The following is a 20,348-nucleotide window of genomic DNA, read 5'->3' on the forward strand; positions in this document are numbered from 1 at the left end:
GCGTTGAGTTCTTTGCCTAGATAGTCTGTTGGAAATTGTTGTTAAGTACAGTGTTTGTATCCAGCTGTAACGTGGTCAGATTCTCCTTAGCAACTTATTGCTAGCTACCTCAGGGTGATACGCTAGCTGGTAGGCTTGTGTTCTCGACTAGGCCTGCAGGCACCATATTTCCCGATGCCATTTTGTTACCTCCCTCATTGAGTTACCTGTGATACGACACCTAGGCACTGACCGCCATTTTGTTTAAGCATTGCCAGAGTGGCTAGTCATTAGCATCTGCCCACAGATACCTACACAAAGCACACATTAGCCACAGAGCTAATCCTTTGTTCTATTTAGCTAACATTCCTTTGTTTTAGCTAACGACAAGCTAGGTCATACACACACACACCTCTCTACACACACACACACACACACACACACACACACGGGATTCTCTTTTCCTATCTCTTTCTCTCTTTTCCTCAAATTTATGGTCCAGGTGTAATTGTTCCATTGTTTTGTCTTGTTATTACCTTTGCCCGACATTGAATGTATTTTGTGAGATTATTATTAGTGAGTAGTAGACAAATAAAAGCTAATCAAATTGAATTACATTTTACTTGTTCCTGTTGTTTATTCACAAGGTCAACTATTTAGAACTCCTTTTTCCTTCAGAATTTAGCTTTTGTATACAACTGGGTTTCCCATCTAATGCAGAGCTACCATTAATCTTGAATGTAACCATTCACGGTGAGTATTAAGATTAATAACTTAAGATTTTATGAGACTGATCTTATTTATAAAGTGATTAATTCAATTATCAATTATTACATAATTTAATTAATGCTAATTCCACCTACAGTGTTTATGAGGTAAAAGGAGTAGATCTGGAGGGTCCTCAGACAGAGTGTTTTGGTAAACTGGGATGTATGGATGCTGTCAGTCCCCACTCGCTTGCTCACTCGAGTTTGTTGACGGTGTAGTGGCTGCTGCTTTATGTCCCGGGGCTCCCTCATGCCCGTGTTACCTTCTGGCTCTCTCCTTTTAGTTATGCTGTCATAGTTAGTTGCCGGAGTCCCTGCTTGTACTCGGTGCAATATGTATACTGCTCCTACTTATTCAGGTGACATTGGGCATACCTAACAACCTGTGTTTTCTTTCCCTCCCCCCCACCCCAAATCTGTCCCTCTGAGTTACATGGAGTCAACAGGAAATCTTTTGGTGGAGAGGGTGGAGACCTCGACTGGCTATCGTAGCCTGCAGGGAATCGGCCGTCAGACATTCTGTCGCATGTCCCAGACCTGGTGAAATGTAACTGAATTGTCTTGGCCAGCCCTAAGGGTCCCATCTGCATCTCATCATTGCTGAGGAGTGTGCTCCCATCACCCAATCAAGCATCCAGCCAGAGCAGGTCATGATATATTTTACCATATTAACATGCCATTGTTGTGTGTTATGCCTGATGTAAAGACTCTCGTCTCTGCGAGCCTACCACACAGATTTAATACTTGTCATTTTTAGGGCATACCTAACAACCTGTGTTTTCTTTCTCTCTCTCTTCCCCCCCCAATCTGTCCCTCTGAGTTACATGTTGATCCTGGGATTGAGATGCTGGCCTCTTCTGCCCCTCGGACCTGCTTGATCCATCCTGGTGCCCTGTGTCTGGTCGGAGTTTTATCACACCGCTCCTGTGAAGGACGGCCCCATGAGGACAGTTGAGGGTTATACCTGTTAAAACTTAATATTATAGTCAGGCTGTCTGTTGTTGCCCAAATGAGGATGGGTTCCCTTTTGAGTCTGGTTCCTCTCGAGGGTTCTTCCTCATGTCGTCTGAGGGAGTTTTTCCTTGTCACCGTCGCCACAGGCTTCATCATTGGGGATAGATTAGGGATAAAATTAGCTCATGTTTTAAGTCGTTCAAATTCTGTAAAGCTGCTTTGCGACAATGTTTATTGTTAAAAGCGCTATACAAATAAACTTGATTTGATTTCTCATGCGGCCCCTTGGGAAAATTAATTGCCCGGCCCTGATCTAAACGATGTTCATGTCCGTATTGCCGTATCCACATTAATGATTTACAGAGAAAGGGTCAGGAGAGAAAAACACACACACACACACACACACACACCTCCATCAGAATCAGCGTCTGTAATGGAGATAGTCAGTCAGTCAGTGCCTGGAAATGGAGCTCCTGATGAGTTTATGAGCAAAATATTTACAAAGCCACAAAATACGTACCAGGGACACTACGTTGTTTTCCAGAATGATCCTGGTACACACATCACATGATCACTCAGATCTCCACACACCGAGTCAGGATCTTAAAGTGGATGTAATGTCCCCAAACCCCACTTTTCTCCTTGTAGAAAACAATCATTACATTGATTGACTGTGTGTTTTCGAAGCATAGCTGATCCAAAAGGCCATAAATTAATGGAAAATCAATAAGATCAGCCGATTTTCACGGAATCTGCTGAGACTGATCTGGAAGATCCCGAAGGGCTGCGTGACGTCACACTTGTAACAAAGATCCAGGTATGAGTTTCGTTCCCGTGCGCAGCAGTAGTTAGAGCAGTCTCATTACGAATCACGTTTCGGAGAGAATTCCGACAGTGACTGAGATTCGTATATGCCAGATGAAGGGGCAGAAGATTATCCAGGACATTCTGGAGTAAATGGTTCTCTTTTCAAGCCCCCAAGATGAGAAACAGATGCCAGTTCACCACAGTCCCACTCACTGCCGATAGCGTACCACCAGCCAGAGAGAATCAGAAACACAGACTGGTTTACATGTACCTCAATAAATGCAGAAATATAATCTTTAAAATGTACACTTATTCAGTGTAATTACTGAAAGAAAATATGAACTGGACGATAATAGGGGAATTGACCAAATGTCAGATCAAATGTCATTTATTAAATCAATGGGTTTCTTTTTGCCCCAGTAATTCCCATGTGGTCGTTCTGGTGGTGGCGAACACTGGATGAATCAGATTTATTAGTAGTAGGCAACACAAAATCTGCCCGCTTCATTTGCACAAACCCCACCCACTGTCACTTTAGATTAGTGTCATTTCCCGGAAATTTGTGAACCGAATGTTCTGTTGTGTATGGATTTGAAAATCCAAACAACGCAGCGCTTTCACATCGTTATTTTCATAAGATTCCAACAACAATATCCAATTTCAGCGAGTAAACAAGCACAGAGTCAGATGAACAGAAATGACCCAGATAAATGGGGCTCCACGCGTGACGTCATGCGAGATTAGCCCTGGGGCAAGGCGGTGTTTTTCCGGGATCCAGATGTCGCAATTTACCGATAGTTTTGTGCTTGATAATAAAATAAATAATTAATATTATTCCCCCCCTTCTTTATTAATTAATTCTGGTCGTTACTAAGGATATACACTCATTTTAAAGCATTACAACAAGGCATTACGTACACTAATGATGTTCATGTCATTACATTTTTGATCCATATTAAAAAGTGCCAGGAGGTAAAAACGCACTACAAAGAGAATCGGACTTTATTTCTAGTTTACACGTCACCAGCGCTAATTTAGACAGAAGGAAGTGAATTAAAACTCTGTGCCGATTTGTGCTTCCATACAGAGACGGAGGCGACGCCAGAGGAGGCGTGAGGCCCGAATCCAGATCCACAGAGCTCTTGGGCAATAATGTTCTGTTTCTGGTCCACCAGCCGGGTGAGTGCCGTTTGTGCGGTTGAAATTTTTTTTTAACGCTGGTTTTTCGACATTTTTTTCGGGTTCGTAAATCTAAACTCGAACTTGACATTTCCGCATTCCCAGGGCTTTCCACTAAGGCTCATACTAGCCAGCCATGACAAATAAGTAGCCAGCCGGGGGGGAGTAAACACAAAAACTCCTGTGCACGCAGTTCCCAGGATTAAATGTATTTTCCACAGACCATTTATTTATTCACTTTACTCAAATACAAAGTAAAATGGCAGTAAATCTTTCTTTTCTTGCGTATTGCATCATGAGGCGTTCCTGGCTTGTAAATCTCTTATTTTCGGTGCAGGACACATTCACGCAGCTGAGCATGCTATGAATTAACAACGACAACGGTCTGCAGTGGGGCTACACAATTACACACTCAGCCAACATTTCTCCATTTGTGTATGAAAACACACTCCAACCACTCAGTTTGGGTTCATTTACAACCAACGGTGTCTTTTGATGCCAGCACGTAATTGAACGAGAGAAGACTGGTTTACCGGAGACTAAATAAGCGTTATCTCTGCTTCTGTTCCCTCCGATGGCCCCGACACACTACTGCCTCCGCCGAGTGCGCGCGCTCACACCGCATGTCGGGGCTGCGGATGAGTTACTCTCCCCTGATCAACGAAGTCGGCGGGGAATTTGTGGTTATTATCGGTACAAACAGCGCGAATCACAACTTAAATGAGTGCGGTTCAGTTTGACATTGTCAGTCCGTTAGATAAACATTTAATTTTATTAAAATCGAAAATTAATATTTAGAGCCTGTGGGCTACAAAAATAATAGTCATTAAAGTAGCCAGCTGGACTTAATTGTGTAGTCGGCTGTATGGCCGCAGCCGGCGCTTGTGGAAAGCCCTGTCGAATCAGCTCTGCGCACGCGCCGTGCGGCACAAAAAAAAAAAAAAATGGCAGCCACCATGAAGGAAGGAGATCCGGAGTTTTCAAACATTTGCTTAAGTGTGAAATCGCAAAATGGTATTCTAGCGAACAACAAAATGGTAAAGATTCAGAAAAACAAATCATTCAGTGATTTTAATAGTGTAATTTCATCGAACTAGGCCTAACGCTCGATTTAGAACTACAAAAAGTCCGTGTGTCGGACATTTTAAGTACCTTTGTAAAAGTTTTGCAAACGTTGCAGTCAGCATTTAAAATGCTAACTTAAAAGATATGTACAAGTTTCAGTTGATTAAACTGTCATTTTATCAAATGTGTCTGCTTTTCCCCTCCTAGAACTGCCACCTTATTGTGGCGGAGGGGTTTGTGTGCTTGAATGATCCTAGGAGCTATGTTGTCGGGGGCATTACGCCCCTGTTAGGGTCTCCCAAGGCAGACAGGTCCTAGGTGACAGGCCAGACTAAGAGCAGTTCACCAAAACCCTTATGGAGAAACAGCCAAGGACTGATGTCGCCCGGTATGGCGCAGCCGGGGCCCCACCCTGGAGCCAGGCCCGGGGTTGGGGCTTGTATGCGAGCGCTTGGTGGCCGGGTCTTTGCCCATGGGGCCCGGCTGGGCTCAGCCCGAAGAGGTGACGTGGGCCCGACCTCCTGTGGGTTCACCACCCACAGAGGTAGCAGTAGGGGACTGGTGCAGTGTGGATTGGGTGGCAGTCGAAGGCAGGGGCCTCGACGACCTGATCCCCGGACACAGCGGCTAGCTGTTGGGACATGGAATGGTCACTTCGCTGGGGGGGAAAGAGCCTGAGCTTGTGCGGGAGGTTGAGAGGTACCGTCTAGAGATAGTCGGGCTCACTTCCACGCACAACTTGGGCTCTGGAACCCAGCTCCTCGAGAGGGGCTGGACTCTCCACTTCTCTGGAGTCGCCCATGGTGAGTGGCGGCGGGCTGGTGTGGGCTTGCTTATAGCTCCCCAGCTCAGCCACCATGTGTTGGAGTTTACCCCAGTGAACGAGAGGGTCACCTCTCTGCGCCTTCGGATTGGGGAGAGGGCTCTTGCTGTTTGTGCCTACGGGCCGAATAGCAGTATAGAGTATCCGGCCTTCTTGGAGTCCCTGGGAGAGGTACTGAGGGGTGCTCAGACTGGGGACTCCATTGTGCTACTGGGGGACTTCAATGCTCACGTGGGCAACGACAGTAACACCTGGAGGGGCGTGGTTGGGAGGAACGGCCTCCCCGATCTGAACCCGAGTGGTGTTTTGTTATTGGACTTCTGTGCTAGTCACGGTTTATCCATAACAAACACCATATTCGAGTATAGGGGTGTCCATAAGTGCACGTGGCACCAGGACACCTTAGGTCGGAGGTCAATGATAGACTTTGTTGTCGTTTCATCTGATCTCCGGCCCTATATCTCGGACACTTGGGTGAAGAGAGGGGCTGAGCTGTCAACTGATCACCACCTGGTGGTGAGTTGGATCCGCTGGCAGAGGAGGAAGCTGGACAGACCTGGCAGGCCCAAACGTATGGCGAGGGTCTGCTGGGAACGTCTGGCAGAGCACTCTGTCGGGGAGGTCTTTAACTCCCACCTCCGGGAGAGCTTTTCCTAGCTTCTGAGGGAGGCAGGAGACATTGAGTCTGAGTGGACCATGTTCTCTACCTCCATTGTGGACGCAGCTGTTCGGAGCTGTGGCTGCAAGGTCTCCGGTGCCTGTTGTGGCGGCAATCCCCGAACCCGGTGGTGGACACCGGAAGTAAGGGATGCCGTCAAGCTGAAGGAGTCCTATCGGGCCATGTTGACCTCCGGGACTCCTGAGGCAGCTGACGGGTATCGGCAGGCCAGGCGTGCTCCAGCTCGGGCAGTTGCGGAGGCAAAAACTCGGAACTGGGAGGAGTTCGGGGAGGCCATGGAGAAGGACTATCGGTCGGCCTCGAAGAAATTCTGGCAAACTGTCCGGCGCCTCAGGAGGGGGAAGCAGTACTCTGCCAACACTGTTTACAGTGCGGGTGGGGAGCTGTTGACCTCGACTGGGGACATTGTCGGGCGGTGGAAGGAATACTTTGAGGATCTCCTCAATCCCACCGTCATGTCTTCCATTGAGGAGACGGAGGCTGATGACTCAGAGGTGGACTCGTCCATTACCCAAGCCGAAGTCACTGAGGTGGTTTGCAAGCTCCTCGGTGGCAAGGCACCGGGGGTGGATGAGATCCGCCCTGAGTATCTCAAGTCTCTGGATGCTGTGGGGCTGTCTTGGTTGACACGCCTCTGCAACATTGCGTGGCGGTCAGGGACAGTGCCTCTGGAGTGGCAGACTGGGGTGGTGGTCCCTCTTTTTAAGAAAGGGGACCGGAGAGTGTGCTGCAATTATAGGGGAATCACACTTCTCAGCCTCCCGGGGAAGGTTTACTCCAGGGTACTGGAGAGGAGGAATCGACCGATAGTCGAACCTCGGATCCAGGAGGAACAATGCGGTTTTCGTCCTGGTCGCGGAACACTGGACCAGCTCTATACCCTTCATAGGGTGCTCGAGGGTTCATGGGAGTTTGCCCAACCAGTCCACATGTGCTTTGTGGATCTGGAGAAGGCATTCGACCGTGTCCCTCATGGTATTCTGTGGGGGGTGCTTCGGGAGTATGGGGTTCGGGGCTCTTTGCTAAGGGCTGTCCGGTCCCTGTACGAACGGAGCAGGAGTCTGGTTCGCATTGCCGGCAGTAAGTCAGACCTGTTCCCAGTGCATGTTGGACTCCGGCAGGGCTGCCCTTTGTCACCGGTTCTGTTCATAATTTTTACGGACAGAATTTCTAGGCACAGCCAGGGGCCGGAAGGAATCCTGTTTGGGAACCACAGGATTTCATCTCTGCTTTTTGCAGATGATGTTGTCCTGTTGGCTTCTTCAAACCAGGACCTTCAGCATGCACTGGGGCAGTTTGCAGTTGAGTGTGAAGCGGCTGGGATGAGAATCAGCACCTCCAAGTCCGAGGCCACGGTTCTCGACCGGAAAAGGGTGGCTTGCCCTCTTCAGGTTGGTGGAGAAGTCCTGCCTCAAGTGGAGGAGTTTAAGTATCTCGGGATCTTGTTCACAAGTGAGGGAAGGATGGAGCGTGAGATCGACAGGCGGATCGGTGCAGCCTCCGCAGTGATGCGGTCGCTTTACCGGTCCGTCGTGGTGAAGGAGCTGAGCCAAAAGGCGAAGCTCTCAATTTACCGGTCGATCTACGTTTCGACTCTCACCTATGGTCATGAGCTTTGGGTAATGACCGAAAGAACAAGATCGCGGATACAAGCAGCCGAAATGAGTTTCCTTCGCAGGGTGGCTGGGCGCTCCCTTAGAGATCGGGTGAGAAGCACAGTTGCTCAGGAGGAGCTCGGAGTAGAGCTGCTGCTCCTCCACATCGAGAGAAATCAGCTGAGGTGGCTCGGGCATCTTTTTCGGATGCCTCCTTGATGCCTCCCTGGGGAGGTGTTCCAGGCATGTCCCCCTGGGAGGAGGCCCCGGGGAAGACCCAGGACACGCTGGAGGGACTATGTTTCTCGGCTGGCCTGGGAACGCCTCGGTGTTCTTCCTGAGGAGCTGGCCGAGGTGTCTGGGGAAAGGGAAGTTTGGGCTTCCATGCTCAGACTGCTGCCTCCGCGACCCGGTCCCGGATAAAGCGGAAGAAGACGAGACGAGACGAGACATGTCTGCTTTTGTAATAAAAAAGTACTGAAAGAAAAAGCAAACACAGCATTGCGATTTCTTATCCATCCATAAAAAAAAAAAAAATCCCTCCCTACTGAAAATTTTTTTGCTCATCCGGTGGACAGGAAACGGATTTTTTTTTTAAGGATGGCCTTACTGATTGGTTCCATCACTGAGAGACCTGGGCGGGGTCTCACAGAGGGATGTGATGGAACCTGACTGACTCCCTGCTTTGTGCTCTGTAAAACGCTCGAGACCCAAATCCAGCGTGTTGTGCAGGAAGACGTGCGCTTTACGTTTGTGTATTTACACACAGAGGGACGCGGAATCACACTCAGAGTTCACAACACCTGCTGCCGCTCATCATCAGCTTCTGAGCTCATTTACTGCAGTGATACAGACACTCACGGCTCCTCCACACCACACCCGAGAGATTTGCTATAGCGCTGTTCTGAGTGGAGCCGATTCTGTCAGTAATCAGACTACACACGCGCGCGCGCACACACACACACACACACACACTGTCTCGGCTCGTACAGTTTTAATCCCAGTCTGTTTCTGTTTAAAGCTGGACTCCGGATCGAATTCATTATTCAGTACAACTGTTTCCCAAACATCACATTTATTTACAGTTCTATAGCGCGAGTGCTGATTTACTCTCTCACCTCTCACATGGACCTGTACGACGGCGATGGTCTCATCGTTCACGCTGTCCCGGACTGTGTAGTTCCCGCTGTCAGGCGCATTCCCATCTTTAATCTGGAGCGTGTTGATGCGAGACACTCTCTCTCTGTACTCTGGACTGCACTCCATCCTCTCGTTGTCCACGGTGCAGATCTGCAGGGGTGATGGGTGTAGAGCGTCGCTCGCACTAAAACGCACCTCCACCATGTCACTGAGGGGTAAGAGCACGTCGATGGGCTCACCTGGGGTAACCACACGGGTCACCTCCACAGCTAAGGAGAGGAAAGGAGGAAATTAGAAATATGAGCAGAAAGCGTGTGGAGTTGAGGTTCACGCCCACATTACACCGGGCCAGTGGTGTAGAACACTACAGAAATAAAACTATAAACACAAAACCACACGCAACAGCACCACAGCATCAGCACAACACAACGGAACACAGCTAAAGAGAAATATTCCTTTACAACGATTAGACAAGAACACACTCGGGGTTCTGCTGCTACAGAGAACAAGACAACACTGAGTGATGATCAGGAACACAACTCGACACTGGTACTAAACCACAGGACGGCCAGCCAGGGGGCGCTCTCTTCATTATTAATACTGTGTGTTACTTTTAGACACTGAAAATTAAGCTACAACTATTTTTATTATATTAGGAATACTCATGCATCTCAAACAATTACAATATCGTGAAAAAGTTCAATTATTTCCATCAATTATTTAAGAATTTAAAATTTCACTGTTTTCTAGACTAATTACATCCTAGTGGAACACGTCACTTCCTCTGGCGGGAAACTTCGGAAAGGCAGTGAGGTGAGGAAAGGACTCTCCAAACATTTTACCGAATTGGATGGCTTTATTGGTGAATTATGCCACCAAAAAAAGAACTTTACAGCCGAGGAAGGCGAGGACATTAAAAAGTCACTCAACTTTCTGGCAGAAGAGGTTTCTGTTATTAAACAGCAACAGAAAACCATTATGGACCTGGTGACGAAAGTGAAGTCGCTCAGGCTGCAGAACACCGAGAAGGACCGGCGTCTCGCCCACCTGGAGAGCAGAGCTGCTGAATTAGAACAGTACACCAGGATGAACGACGTCATCGTCACTGGGATTCAGATTAAACCCTGGTCATATGCAAAAGCAGTGAGAAGGGAGGGGGAATCTGATGAACTGGGCAGCAACTCCGTGGAGCAACAAGTGTCGGCATTCCTACAATCAAAGGGAATCAATATCGATTGCAACAACATCGAGGCCTGCCACATTCTACCCAGGAGAGACCAGGAGAACACCGCCATCATCAGGAGATTCATCAGCCGGAAACAAAGCTACACTGCTGAAACAAGGAAGGAAACTGAAAGGGACAAACGCCTACATCAACGAGCACCTGACAAAATGCAATGCTGACATCGCCAGAAAAGCACGACTTCTGAAGAAGGAAAACAAAATTCACTCTACATGGATCACCAACTGCAAAGTATTCATCAAGCTGAACGGGACACCGGAGGAGGCGAGAGTTCCGGTCATGCGGAACATCGAGGACTTGGACAAATACCAGTGATGCTATCGGGCCTGTACGGTAATCAATACCGACGTGACGCTACACCAAACCCAGCCATGACACACACCGAAATAACTCCTTCATCCATTACTCGGAACACTACTCGGCTCACGCAAATGCTTGTTGATTATGAAAACCTGGAACTGAAACCACATGAATTCACTGACCGTAAACTATTGGATACAGAAAATGACACAGACCCGGACAATAACTTTTTCTCAACCATTAATGACAATCGCCACCATTACACAGAGGAACAGTCCAATCAGTCCACTGAGGCTGCGGGGAAATGATCAATAATACACTTCAACAGCAGAAGCATGGACGCTAACTTCAAACACATCAAGAAATACTGAAGTCAGTTTACTCATCCATTCAGCATAATCGCCATATCGGAGCGCTGGACTGACCTGGAGAAAGGAGTGGATTTCAAACTGGCTGGATATGAATTAAATTCTATAAACAGGAAAATAAGGGTGGAGGAGGAGTGGCGGTGTATGTGGACTGTAATTTGAATTATAAGTTAATAGATGGCATGACAGCGGTGATTGATAACTTATTAGAATGTTTAACAATCGAAATTAATATTGAAAAAAAGTAGAAATGTATTAATTAGCTGTATATATAGAGCGCCAGAAACTAGTATAGAGGCGTTTAAGGACTGGGTAGAAAAGACATTTACAGTAGATAATAAAAAAGTTATCTTCATTTGTGGGGATACTAATATTGAGGCCATTATTAAAAAATGTTCTGTTTCCGGTCCACCGGCCGGGTGAGTGCCGTTTGTGCGGGTGAAATTTTTTTTTTAACGCCGGTTTTTCGACATTTTTTTCGGGTTCGTAAATCTAAAATCGAACTTGATATTTCCGCATTCCCAGGGCTTTCCACTAAAGGCCAATTTATGCTGACAACCCAGTCCTCGCAGATGGCGTCGCAGACAGTGTCTGCGTAGCCCCCCCACCTTCGCAGACGCTCTGCGCGCACCTCCCAAAAATTGTGACCACCGCAGAAGCCTCGCAGACAGCGCCGCAGACAAGAGGGCTCTGATTGGTCCACTCTACATCCGCTGTACACGCACTTCCGCTTCCCTACTTTCCCGGTTCGGTTTGTTTTCACGACCAGCATTTTTAAAAACACGAGCGAAGATGGAGCAGCATGAAGAGCGGTTGATTGAGGAAGTACGTACATCTATACTCCAGTTCTAGTCATTATAAAAAAAAAAAAAAGAAAAAAAAAAGTTCTAGTCATTATAAGTAACCGGAGGATAAACACTCCACTAACCACACCCACCAACTACTCCTAGCGACTTCGCGCCCCCTTGCGTTGTGCCGGTGAATAACATCGCGCACGCCTATACTCCCCGCTCAACAATAAATTACAACTGTCTGCGAAAAGCTATCTGCGAAAGCCTTGTCGCACGAGCATGCAGAGGCCTTAAGGCTCATACTAGCCAGCCATGACAAATAAGTAGCCAGCCGGGGGAGTAAACACAAAAACTCCTGTGCACACAGTTCCCAGGATTAAATGTATTTTCCACAGACCATTTATTTATTCACTTTACTCAAATACAAAGTAAAATGGCAGTAAATCTTCTTTCTTTTCTTGCGTATTGCATCATGAGGCGTTCCTGGCTTGTAAATCTCTTATTTTCGGTGCATGACACATTCACGCAGCTGAGCATGCTATGAATTAACGACGACAACGGTCTGCAGTGGGGCTACACAATTACACACTCAGCCAACATTTCTCCATTTGTGTATGAAAATACACTCCAACCACTCAGTTTGGGTTCATTTACAACCAACGGTGTCTTTTGATGCCAGCACGTAATTGAACGAGAGAAGACTGGTTTACCGGAGACTAAATAAGCGTCATCTCTGCTTCTGTTCCCTCCAACACACTACTGCCTCCGCCGAGTGCGCGCACACACCGCATGTCGGGGCTGCGGATGAGTTGCTCTCCCCTGATCAACAGTTCAGTTTGACATTATTGTCAGTCTGTTAGATAAACATTTAATTTTATTAAAATCGAAAATTAGTATTTAGAGCCTGTGGGCTACAAAAATAGTCATTAAAGTAGCCGGCTGGACTTAAAGGAACAGTCCACCGTACTTCCATAATGAAATATGCTCTTAACTGAATTGAGACGAGCTGCTCCGTACCTCTCCGAGCTTTGCGTGACCTCCCAGTCAGTCAGACGCAGTCAGACGCGCGGTCACTCCTGTTAGCAATGTAGCTAGGCTCAGCATGGCCAATGGTATTTTTTGGGGCTGTAGTTAGATGCGACCAAACTCTTGCGCGTTTTTCCTGTTTACATAGGTTTATATGAGCAGTGATATGAAACAAGTTCAGTTACACAAATTGAAACGTGGCGATTTTGTATGCTATGGAAAGTGCGCACTATAATGACAGGCGTACTAACACCTTCTGCGCGCTTCGGCAGCGCATTGATACGGAGCTCAGATATCAATGCGCTGCCGAAGCGCGCAGAAGGTGTTAGTACGCCTGTCATTATAGTGCGCACTTTCCATAGCATAGAAAATTGCTACGTTTCAATTTGTGTAACTGAACTTGTTTCATATCACTGGTCATATAAACCTATGTAAACAGGAAAAACGCGCAAGAGTTTGGTCGCATCTAACTACAGCCCCAAAAAATACCATTGGCCATGCTGAGCCTAGCTACATTGCTAACAGGAGTGACCGCGCGTCTGACTGCGTCTGGCTGACTGGGAGGTCGCGCAAAGCTCGGAGAGGTACGGAGCAGCTCGTCTCAATTCAGATAAGAGCATATTTCATTATGGAAGTACGGTGGACTGTTCCTTTAATTGTGTAGTCGGCTGTATGGCCGCAGCCGGCGCTTGTGGAAAGCCCTGTCGAATCAGCTCTGCGCATGCACCGTGCGGCACAAAAAAAAGGTAGCCACCATGAAGGAAGGAGATCCGGAGTTTTCAAACATTTGCTTAAGTGTGAAATCGCAAAATGGTATTCTAGCGAACAACAAAATAGTAAAGATTCAGAAAAACAAATCATTCAGTGATCATTTTAATAGTGTAATTTCATCCGAACTAGGCCTAACGCTCGATTTAGAACTACAAAAAGTCCGTGTGTCAGACATTTTAAGTACCTTTGTAAAAGTTTTGCAAACGTTGCAGTCAGCATTTAAAATGCTAACTTAAAGTTTTTGTACAAGTTTCAGTTGATTTAACGGTCATGTTTTATTAAATGTTTCTGCTTTTGTAATAAAAAAAAGTACTGAAAGAAAAAGCAAAACACAGCATTGCGATTTCTTATCCATCCATATATAATATATTTAAAAAAAAAAAAAAAAAAACCACACAACTCCCTCCCGAAAATTTTTTTGCTCACCCGGTGGACAGGAAACGGATTTTTTTTTAAGGATGGCCTGATCTGCTGAACCCTAATAAGCACAGTCTGACTGAGGAATTTATTAATACCATGTACAGTATGAGTCTCCACCCAAAAATTACCAGACCCACCAGAATTACTGACCATAGTGCTACCTTAATAGATAATATATTTACCAATGCTATAGATAATAACATAAGTGGAATATTAATCAATGATATTAGTGATCATCTACCAGTTTTTACAATTTATGACTGTAATCATAAGAGAAATGTGACAGACCCTAAACTTAAGTATAGAAGAGTGTAGGTACAATCGCCACCTACTGTCTAAGAACTACAACTCCCATCACCAACTTCCGCGTTGACCTACGTCACGACTGGGCGGGATCACCTACGTCACTTCCTCCATGAGCCTATAAGTGACTCAACCACAGTCCGTCTACGAACTACAAATCCCATCAACCCACTTCCGTGATGACCTACGTCATGCCTGGGCGGGATCACCTACATCACATCCTCAATGAAGGCATAAGTAACTGAGCAACACTTCCGACTTCCTCTTTTGGCTCCGCGTGAACTCAGCACACGGACATAAGGAGGACCGCTCGTCAGAACCCCCAAGATAAAGACGTCTTTCTCCCGAGAAAAACGATTCAGCGCGGTTTTTGTTTACCCTTGGCCACGGTAGAACTATTTAAATTGTGCTCTCTCTCTCTCTCTCTCTCTCAGTTGAGCTACAGCCGGTTTGTTTGTCTATTATAAGTACGTACGACTGCCGCCCAAAGCAGTTTAATTAAAAGTTAGAAGCGACTGGATTCCTTCTAACTAAAAGCGCTGTGCACATTGTTTGATCAGAGACTTCTTCACGAACTACGAAGCGTTCGGACCAAGAAATCCTCTGCGCCTTCACGGAAACGACTCACGCGCCCCTGTGGACTCCAGAAATTTCGGAACATTTCTGTATCCTACACAGAGCCAAAATACTGGAAAGTAAGACTACCATTTTGGGCATAAGGACTAGTCTTAGGAATTAGCTTTATGAAGTGGTGTGAATTTAAACTCAGGAATGGTTTAATTGTTTACACTGTAGACACGCAGCGTGTTGAAGTGATTGTTCTATTTTGTTTTGATCTCTCAGTTGTTTTTAATAGATAGGTTGCATGCTCTTTCTCTATTCCTTTCTAACACTTTAATTTCATTATTACACATATTTTGACCTCATCAAGATTTCAGTGGATTTAATAATGCTATAAGCCAGTGGGTTAGCTACACAGAGCTAATCTTTTGTCTCCAACACGTGGTCACCCTCCTCCACACCTTAGATAACATTCCTTTGTTTTTAACCCCACGAGGTAGGATTCTTGGGCCTTAGCTAGCCACACGGCTAATTCTTTTGTCTCGTTAGCAAGCTAGGCTAACCTTTGTTTACCACGAGGCCCACACACACACACACACACACACGCCAAGTATATGAACTTACCATATCATTTGTATATAATGATTCCAACTGCTATTATTCATTTTTATCTTTGTTATAATAAATTCAATTATTATTGAAACTGTGTTTATTTGTTGTGCCTAATATTCTTTGAAGTCGCCCAATCTCAAAAGAATTCCAAGGTGCATATGAGTTGTGTAATATGGTAAGTGATCATAATAATTTGGAATATACCATAATTTAGCTGTTTGGTAATTTATTATTAAGCACCAAAATTAATGGTATTAATTAATGAGATTATTAATGAGACTGATTCAATGAGACTGATTTAATTAGATTGATCACTTAACACCAATTGCACCTACAAGAGTTAGGACTGAGGAGGCCATGTTTGCATTAAATAATGATTTATTAATACAAGACTGGGAATCAGTTTATATAGAGAATAGCATTGATAGAGCATATGATAACTAAGTATATTCAAATTATTATATGATAAAAATTGCCCACTGAAGCAGTATAGTACAAAACAAAACTATAATGAGCAACCTTGGATTACTAAGGGATTACAAAATGCCTATAAGAAGAAAAACATTCTATATAGAGAATTTATTAAATTAAGAACCAAAGAGGCAGAAAATAAATATAAAAAAAAAGTTAACGAGTATCATAAGGAGATGTAGGAAGGATTATTATGGTAAATTAATATAACAAAAATAATATGAAAGGAATATGGAATATATTAAAGATGGCTCTGGACAAATACATTACCCTAAATACTTTAATGACAACGGTATCAAAAATTATAACATGGATGTAGTTGCTAATAGTTTTAATAATTTTTTTGTTAATGTTGGATCAAGATTAGCTCATAATATCTCTGATCCGGTAACAAATGATGATTGTATTGATAATATTATAAAGAGGAATTCTTGTTCTGTTTCTTACACCAGTAGATGAAATTATTGATATAGTTAATAAATGTAGTAATAAAATATCCACAGATTGTAATGATATTGATATGAAACTAGTGAAAACTATTATTGGGGGGATTTCTAAACCATTAACATACATCTGTAACTTGTCATTTCAAACCGGTACATTTCCAAGCAATATGAAAACAGCAAAAGTAATTCCACTGTATAAATCTGGGGACAAACAACTTCACAAATTACAGACCTGTTTCTTTACTTCCTCAATTCTCCAAAATTCTTGAAAAACTATTCAATAACAGATTAGATAAATTCATTGAAAAATACAAACTACTCAGTGATGGTCAATATGGATTTAGAGCAAATAGATCAACAGAGATGGCACTAATATAGTCAACTGAAGAAATCAGTAACTCTATAGATGATAAATATGTCGCTGGTATATTTATTGATCTTCAAAAAGCTTTTGATACTATTAATCATGATATATTAATTAATAAGATGGAACAATATGGGATAAGGGGAGTTGTATTAAACTGGATAAAAAGTTATTTGAGCAACAGGACACAATTTGTGAAATTGGGTGACTCTGTCTCAACTCATTTGAATATTGATTGTGGTGTCCCTCAGGGGTCAGTATTGGGTCCTAAACTGTTTATTCTTTATATAAATGATATGTGCAATGTATCAAAGATAGTTAAGATGGTATTATTTGCAGATGACACAAATGTTTTGTTCTGGAACAAATTTACATGAGTTAGAAAACATAATCTCTTCAGAATTGTGCAGGTTAAAAAGTTGGTTTGATCGAAATAAATTATCATTAAATCTGTCTAAAACAAAAATCATGTTATTTAATAATTATAAAATAAATAGGGCAATAAATGTACAGGTAGATGGTGTTGATATTGAAAGAGTTTCTAATAATAAATTTCTTGGGGTAATAATAGATGATAGAATTAATTGGAAATCAGATGTAAAATACATACTAATGAAACTATCAAGAAGCATATCTGTGCTGAGTAAAGCTAAGCACGTCCTGGACTATAATTCACTCCGCATTCTTTACTGTTCCCTGGTTTTACCGTACTTAAATTACTGCTCAGTGGTGTGGGGAAATACGTATACATGTTCAGTTCATGCAATAACTATACTTCAAAAAAGAGCTATAAGAATAATTCATAGTGCTGCTTACCGAGATCATACTAATTCACTATTCTTAAATTCAAAATGTTTAAAATTCAGGGATATTATAGAATATAAAACTGCCTTAGTAATGTACAATGTAAGGAATTATAAAGTACCAAGGAATATCCAAACAATGTTCTCGGATAGAGAGGGGGGCTATAATTTTAGGGGGAAATTGAAATGTAAAATTCGCAGTGCTAGGACAACATTAAAAATGTTCAGTATCTCTATTTGTGGAGTAAAGCTATGGAACAGTTTGAATGTGGAGCTCATGAAATGTACAACTATAAACCAGTTCAAAAAAAGGTATAAGGAACAGATCTTTATGAGGTATAGGGAGGAGGAATTACAATAACATGCTATTGATAAGTGTGTGTGTGTGTGTGTGTGTGTGTGGGTACGTACGGATATATTATATAAAAAGTGAGGGTTTTTTTTGTGTACACACACACACACACAATATATGCATAATTGTATGTAATATATAAACATAATATGCATAATTAGGATATGGGTGTCTGTGAACGTATGGATGTGTATAGCTATAAGTATGTGTATGTACTGTATATATGTATTGTATGTGTGTGTGTGTGTGTGTGTGTGTGTGTGTATATATGCATAAGTATTTGTATACATGATTTGATTTGGTCGATATTATACCATGTTGGTATGTTTTTTTTTTGTTGATTTTGCTTTCTTTTGTATATATACAGTGGTGCTTGAAAGTTTGTGAACCCTTTAGAATTTTCTATATTTCTGCATAAATATGACCTAAAACATCATCAGATTTTCACACAAGTCCTAAAAGTAGATAAAGAGAACCCAGTTAAACAAATGAGACACAATTATAATACTTGGTCATTTATTTATTGAGGAAAATGATCCAATATTACATATCTGTGAGTGGCAAAAGTATGTGAACCTCTAGGATTAGCAGTTAATTTGAAGGTGAAATTAGAGTCAGGTGTTTTCAGTCAATGGGATGACAATCAGGTGAGAGTGGGCACCCTGTTTTATTTAAAGAACAGGGATCTATCAAAGTCTGATCTTCACAACACATGTTTATGGAAGTATATCATGGCATGAACAAAGGAGATTTCTGAGGACCTCAGAAAAAGCGTTGTTGATGCTCATCAGGCTGGAAAAGGTTACAAAACCATCTCTAAAGAGTTTGGACTCCACCAATCCACAGTCAGACAGATTGTGTACAAAAGGAGGAAATTCAAGACCATTGTTACCCTCCCCAGGAGTGGCCGACCAACAAAGATCACTCCAAGAGCAAGGCGTGTAATAGTCAGCGAGGTCACAAAGGACCCCAGGGTAACTTCTAAGCAACCGAAGGCCTCTCTCACATTGGCTAATGTTAATATTCGTGAGTCCACCATCAGGAGAACACTGAACAACAATGGTGTGCATGGCAGGGTTGCAAGGAGAAAGCCACTGCTCTCCAAAAAGAACATTGCTGCTCGTCTGCAGTTTGCTAAAGATCATGTGGACAAGCCAGAAGGCTATTGGAAAAATTTTGTGGACGGATGAGAACAAAATAGAACTTTTTGGTTTAAATGAGAAGCGTTATGTTTGGAGAAAGGAAAACACTGCATTCCAGCATAAGAACCTTATCCCATCTGTGAAACATGGTGGTGGTAGTATCATGGTTTGGGCCTGTTTTGCTGCATCTGGGCCAGGACGGCTTGCCATCATTGATGGAACAATGAATTCTGAATTATACCAGTGAATTCTAAAGGAAAATGTCAGGACATCTGTCCATGAACTGAATCTCAAGAGAAGGTGGGTCATGCAGCAAGACAACGACCCTAAGCACACAAGTCGTTCTACCAAAGAATGGTTAAAGAAGAATAAAGTGAATGTTTTGGAATGGCCAAGTCAAAGTCCTGACCTTAATCCAATGGAAATGTTGTGGAAGGACCTGAAGCGAGCAGTTCATGCGAGGAAACCCACCAACATCCCAGAGTTGAAGCTGTTCTGTACGGAGGAACGGGCTAAAATTCCTCCAAGCCGGTGTGCAGGACTGATCAACAGTTACCGCAAACATTTAGTTGCAGTTATTGCTGCACAAGGGGGTCACACCAGATACTGAAAGCAAAGGGTCACATACTTTTGCCACTCACAGATATGTAATATTGGATCATTTTCCTCAATAAATAAATGACCAAGTATAATATTTTTGTCTCATTTGTTTAACTGGGTTCTCTTTATCTACTTTTAGGACTTGTGTGAAAATCTGATGATGTTTTAGGTCATATTTATGCAGAAATATAGAAAATTCTAAAGGGTTCACAAACTTTCAAGCACCACTGTAGTTTATTATGGTGGAAAGTGACGTTTGATTAACGGTGGTATAGAGGGTTAGGATTTGATAAGTTATTTACTTCTTCCTAATCCTTTCCGAACATTATTATGTTACTGCCTTGTGGCTACGCTATTCTGTTTGTTTATGATGTTTTGATGATTACATTTTTTTATTTTTGTTTTGTTTTTTGTGTTTGTTTTTATACATTCTTTACTGTTCAGAATAAAGCAAAATCAATCAATTACATGTAAACTAAAATACTTCAGGCATTTTTCTCTTAATTTTGATAATTATGGCCTACAGTGCAAAAAAAAAAAAAAGTCTCCAAATATTAGAGTATTTAATTTTGAGTAAACAGTATAAATGCTGTGTATCTCTCGTTTTAGTTCAGTCCACACAACCCCAAATCATGGAGAAGACTGCTGACTCGACAGTTGTCCAGAAGACAGTCAGCGACTCCCTCCATAAGGAGAGTAAGCCACAGAAGGTCGTTGCTGAAAAGGCTGGCTGGAAAAGGTGCACAAGCAACAGGGATGAGCAAAGCCTCGAGAGGATCATCAAGAA

The 20,348-nt window shown here is 43.4% G+C and overlaps 1 protein-coding gene across 4 annotated transcripts in view; it reads right to left on the reverse strand.

The window, feature by feature from the left end:
* The window catches only part of LOC132872334 (uncharacterized), a 71,856-nt gene that overhangs the window by 34,108 nt on the left and 17,400 nt on the right, over nt 1–20,348 (reverse strand). For all 4 annotated transcript variants that reach the window (XM_060907105.1, XM_060907102.1, XM_060907103.1 and 1 more), the window contains one exon: nt 8,967–9,257. In XM_060907105.1, coding sequence (XP_060763088.1) covers nt 8,967–9,257 — 291 coding nt within the window. The remainder of the gene's footprint in view (nt 1–8,966; nt 9,258–20,348) is intronic.

The sequence above is a fragment of the Neoarius graeffei genome, chromosome 24 (genome assembly GCF_027579695.1).
Source record: "Neoarius graeffei isolate fNeoGra1 chromosome 24, fNeoGra1.pri, whole genome shotgun sequence".
In the NCBI taxonomy this organism is placed as follows: domain Eukaryota; kingdom Metazoa; phylum Chordata; class Actinopteri; order Siluriformes; family Ariidae; genus Neoarius; species Neoarius graeffei.